Raw genomic sequence first — 5,860 nt, 5'->3', positions numbered from 1 at the left:
GTCTTGTTTTCCAGTGCAAATGTCTACTTATTAAGACTTACAATTGTGGACATGAAAACCCTGTTTTTATAGAAGTTTTCATCTGCCAATGCACAGCCTCTCCATCACCAAGACTCCTGTCGGGCCTCCTCGCGGCTGCACATGGTAACTGGGGATATTGCATCCCCAGGCTAATCGACAGTGGATCTCGGAGTTGCAGTGGTCCCCAGAGGTGGCAGCCACCAACCACTGTCACACTGCCTAAGGCTGTGTGTGTGAATTTGTATAACAAAATTCTAAAATTCTAAATACGCATCACAAATGTTACTTTTGGGTTATATTTATTTGAGCATAATTTTACAAATTACGGGGGTAATAAAGAACCTTGAAAATTGTCTGTGAAGTTACCTGTCTGAAGATGCTGAAGTTCATTTTCCTGGCACCATTATAAAAATGTTTTAGGAAATTTCCATTTGGTGTTGCTTTAAACTCTATTACACTACTTGATGCAAAATGATTTTGCCTCAAGTGCTTGTCAAACTTTGTGCTCTTATTAATGTATAAGTCATATTAGAAACAAAAATAAAATTAATTCATTTTTAAAGCTGCCTGGTCTGGGTTTTTTTCTACAGTGTGGCACTCATTCTCATTTTTTAGATATTCCTGCATTTTACCTTTAAAAAAACAGCTGGAAACTACTACAAAATCAGTGTGCAAATAAGTGCTTTAAAATAGTTGTTACTCAGTGCCACATATTAGACACTTTACAACTGACAAAATCTAGCTACTGTAAATCCCTGGAAACTAACATTGTTAAAACAGCATGAAACATTGAAAATCCCAATATAAATAAATGGAAAGAAAGTGTAGTTAATATTCTTTATTTAGTTTTTTTTTTCGAAAAAAGCTCTAAAAGCTGCTCTCTCTCCTTTGTCTCCCTGTCTCTTCTGTCCTCTCTCTCTCATTTCTTGGTCCCTTCTTTCTTCTCTTTCCCTGGCCTCTCATTCTCGTCTCTCCTCTTGCTCTCGTCTCTCTTTCTCTTCTTTCCTCCCTTTCCACCATCTCTCTCCATCGCCTCTCCTCCCTTTCAACAGCTTCCATTTCTCTTTCTGCTTCCCTCTCCTCCATCTCATGGATCAGCTCCTCTATTTCCTTCCTCTTCCTCCCTACTCTTTCAGCCGTTGACCTCACTGAGGATGGTGAGGTTACAGCAACATCTGGTCCAGATGAGGCAATAAGGTTGGGTGGTGTGATGGAGGGTCTGCCCCCTATTGCCTCATCCAAGACAACATACCATTTCCAAGATGCAGCTGTAACCTCACCATCCTTGGTGCCACACACTGGCCCAGCTAACCAATCAGCACACACACTGGCCCAGCTAACCGATCACAGCACACGCTGGCCCAGCTAACCGATCACAGCACACACACTGGCCCAGCTAACCGATCACAGCACACACTAGCCAAGCTAGCCAATCACAACACACACTGGCCGGCTAACCAATCACAGCACACACTGGCCCAGCTAACCAATCACAGCACACACTCTGGGCCAGCTAACCAATCACAGCACACACTGGCCCAGCTAACCAATCACAGCACACACTCTGGGCCAGCTAACCAATCACAGCACACACTCTGGCCCAGCTAACCAATCACAGCACACACACTGGCCCAGCTAAACAATCACAGCACATTTAGTATTTCATAAGGCAGACCTTCATTTGCCAGACTGAGGAGAGGTGATGTAATAATGTAAAATATGTGAAAAATAATGTTTTTCGAACAACCTAGTATGAGAGCCTGTTTTAGTACAGCCCCAAAACAAAATCAAGACTTTATCCACAGTCGTAATACACATGAAACAAAAGAGGAAAAAGCATCACACAAGGTGAAAACAGACCAGTCACCAGCAAACACAGAGCATAGAGCAATTCCTCCACAATCCAAAGCTTAGTTAGCCAAGTATAAATACAGATGAGCTAAATGGGAAAATCACACAAAGCTGGAAGCAATGAGTTTGACGTTGTGTGGATGAAAACCATTATGAAGTCTAGGAGACATTGGGTTTTGGTTGCCATACCTGATGACTAAATGTCAGTAATTAACATCAATATGACACTTGCTTAAGACGTTGGATTGGGGTTAGTTAATGCGACAACCTAAAACGAACAAAAGATCAACGTCTAATGATGTTAGAGTTTGACATTGTGTGGACGTTACCATTATGACGTCTAAGAGACATTGGGTTTTGGTCACCCACACAACATCACACGTCCACACAACGTCAAACTCTAACATCATTAGACAGTTATATTTTGCTAGTTTTAGGTTGTGGCAGGTGCCAGGTTATTATAATGGAAGATATGCTGAAGTTGTGTGATACCCTTTTCTGCCCATGTGCATAAGTTGAGTGGCTTGTTCTTAGCTGTAAAATCTGGGTTATTCCAGATCGGTGTGTATTTAGATGGTGCAAGAGGGGAGTTTGTGATTTGATGAAATTTCCACCAGGCTGTCAGATTGCTGCTGCTATTGTCGGCATTTTAAATCAGTGATGCCTTTTGATTGTCTGATTTTAGATGGGTAATTCTGAAGTGTTAATGTCCTTACAAATTGTTCAACATCTAGCCATGTGCTTTCTGATGGGTTAGGGTGAATCCATTTGTGTATATTTTGGAGTTGATTGGCCAGAAAGTAGTGGTAAAAATGTGGTGCTTCCAGTCCTCCTTGTGTTTTTGGAAGAAAATATTACATTTTGGAAGAAATAGTGCAGCACCTTAAATCGTCAACCTGCGAGCTTGACACACTTCCCACATCTTTTTTCAAAAGTGTTAAAACTGTTTAGAAGCAGATCTCTTAGAAGTGGTGAACGCCTCACTTCTTTCTGGGACTTTTCCAAACTCCCTGAAAACGGCAGTTGTTAAGCCCCTTCTGAAAAAGAGCAATCTTGATAACACCATATTGAGCAACTATAGACCAATATCAAATCTTCCTTTTATAGGAAAGATTATTGAAAAGGTAGTCTTTAATCAGCTGAACTACTACTTAAACTCAAATGGATACCTGGACCATTTTCAATCTGGTTTTCGACCGCATCACAGCACAGAGACAGCACTCATTAAGATGATAAATGATATTCGCTTATATTCTGAATCTGGCAAAATATCAGTGCTGGTACTACTAGATCTCAGTGCTGCGTTTGATACTGTCGATCATAACATACTACTAGAGAGACTGGAAAACTTGGTTGGGCTTTCTGGCATGGTAATTAAATGGTTCAGGTCATACTTAGAAGGGAGAGGTTATTATGTGAGAATAGGAGAGCATAAGTCTCAGTGGACGTCCATGACATGCGGAGTCCCACAAGGCTCAATTCTTGCACCGCTCTTGTTTAGCCTGTATATGCTCCCACTAAGTCAAATAATGAGAAAGAACCAAATTGCATATCACTGCTATGCTGATGATATCCAGATTTACCTAGTCTTATCTCCAAATGACTACAGCCCCATTGACTCCCTCTGCCAATGCATTGATGAAATTAACAGTTGGATGTGCGAGAACTTCCTTCAGTTAAACAAGGAAAAAACTGAAGTCATTGCATTTGGAAACAAAGATGAAGTTCTCAAGGTGAATGCATACCTTGACTCTAGGGGTCTAACAACTAAAAATCAAGTCAGGAATCTTGGTGTGATTCTGGAGACAGACCTTAGTTTCAGTAGTCATGTCAAAGCTGTAACTAAATCAGCATACTATCATCTCAAAAACATTGCAAGAATTAGAGGTTTTGTTTCCAGTCAAGACTTGGAGAAACTTGTTCATGCCTTTATCACCAGCAGGGTGGACTATTGTAATGGTCTCCTCACCGGCCTTCCCAAGAAGACCATTAGACAGCTGCAGCTCATCCAGAACGCTGCTGCCAGAATTCTGACTAGAACCAGAAAATCTGAGCATATCACACCAGTCCTCAGGTCCTTACACTGGCTTCCAGTTATATTTAGGATTGATTTTAAAGTACTTTTACTCGTTTATAAATCACTCAATGGCCTAGGACCTAAATATATAGCAGATATGCTCACTGAATATAAACCTAACAGATCATTAGGATCGAGTCAGTTAGAAATACCAAGGCTTCACACAAAACAAGGAGAGTCCGCTTTTAGTTATTATGCCACCCGCAGTTGGACTCAGCTTCCAGAAGAGTTCAGATGTGCTAAAACATTAGCCACATTTAAATCCAGATTCAAAACTCATCTGTTTAGCTGTGCATTTATTGAATAAGCACTGTGCTACGTGAAAGGTTATAAGGTTTCTCTTCACTGTGATATCTCTAGTGCACTTTATCCCACAATCAAAACACATATGACCTTTCACATCTTTGTCTTTTTCTTGTGTCATTTTAAAAGACACTAGGACACTCAGAAGCAAAGACCAGGAGATCCGGGCGTATCTTCAGCAGGATTCTTTATTGAAAATGTGATGCACTGTATTTTATAGGCAGTTAAACTTACACACAGCCTCAGAAGTGACTCCTTAAACAAAGCATCGAAAGACAATACAAAAAATTGCTCTAGCAAACCTAGTCCCTAAAGATAATAGCACCCCGAATGGTTTAAACAAGAGAGCTAGAGGCATTTAAACGTTCACACATAGTTTGACTCTCGCTGGAAACTATTGAATCTAATCACTAAACTTCATCATGTTGAAGGACCATGTTTTCATGTGACGTTAAATCAAGACACAAGATCAGTGAATCTTAAACTCATTCTTACATCTCTTTTCCCACAACACCCAGCCATAAAACAATAGTGAGGCTTGTCCTTTGTACAAACTTCCCCACGTTTCTTCAGGTATAATGCTCGTTCTTTCACTGCATTGATCAGTTAAATGGATGTTGTCCACAGTGAGAATGCAGATGTAACTTAAGAGTGTGAAGCATGTGGCTTGTCTCTATTGTGGATTTTCATGTGTCCCTTAAGGTGGTGTTTTTTTACAAAACTCTTCCCACATTGATCACATGTGTGCGGCTTCTCTCCGCTGTGGATCATCATATGTGTCTTCAGGTTTGATTTTTGTGCAAACCTCTTCCCGCACTGATCACACGTGTGCGGTTTCTCTCCAGTGTGGATCCTCATGTGCACCTTAAGGTTTACGTTGAATGTAAAACTGGTCCCACATTGATCACAGGAGTACGGCTTCTCTCCGGTGTGTGTTTTCATGTGAATCTTAAGGTTTCCTTTTTGTGCAAAACTCTTCCCGCACTGATCACACGTGTGCGGCTTTTCTCCCGTGTGGAGCTTCTCGTGTATTTTCAGATATCCTGGCCAATCAAATCTCTGGTCACAGTGTGAACACTTGTAAGGCTTGCCTCCAGTGTGAACTGTCTGGTGCTTTCTCAGGTCACCGGCAGTAAAAAAGGTCTTCCCACAATCAAAGCACATGTGATCCTTCACACCACGGTGTCTTTTCTGGTGTTCTTTTAAGCCACTCCGCACACTAAAACTCTTTCCACACAAAGAACACATGTGAGGCTTTTCTTTTGTGTGAATGTTCAGGTGGACCCTTAGGCCTGAAGCTGATGTAAAAGTTTTCCAGCACTGGTCACAGTAAAATGGTCGTTCTCCAGAATGCGAACGCAGATGTATTTTAAGCGTGCCCGCATCTGTAAAACTCTTCCCGCACTGATCACATGGGTACGGCTTCGCTCCAGTGTGGATCTTCATGTGAACATTAAGGGCTCCTTTTTGTGCAAAACTCTGTCCACATTGATCACACGCGTGTGGCTTCTCTCCCGTGTGGATTCTCTTGTGTACCGTAAGGTGTGCTTTTCGTGCAAAACTGTTCCCGCACTGATCACATGTGTGCGGTTTCTCTCCAGTGTGGAT

General features: G+C 41.6%; 1 protein-coding gene across 1 annotated transcript; it reads right to left on the bottom strand.

Annotated features, from left to right (window-relative positions):
* Positions 1 to 4,827: 4,827 nt before the first annotated feature.
* LOC107574052 (zinc finger protein 431-like) lies at positions 4,828 to 5,860 on the bottom strand (the record flags this gene model as incomplete). The annotated part of the gene is made up of 1 exon (XM_016260523.1): positions 4,828 to 5,860. A coding segment is annotated over one exon (963 nt), but the record flags the coding sequence as incomplete, so codon positions are not given.

The sequence above is a fragment of the Sinocyclocheilus grahami genome, unplaced genomic scaffold (assembly GCF_001515645.1).
Source record: "Sinocyclocheilus grahami isolate Dianchi unplaced genomic scaffold, SAMN03320097.WGS_v1.1 scaffold2102.1, whole genome shotgun sequence".
NCBI classification, from domain to species: Eukaryota; Metazoa; Chordata; class Actinopteri; order Cypriniformes; family Cyprinidae; genus Sinocyclocheilus; species Sinocyclocheilus grahami.
This window is presented reverse-complemented; position numbering and strand designations above follow the sequence as displayed.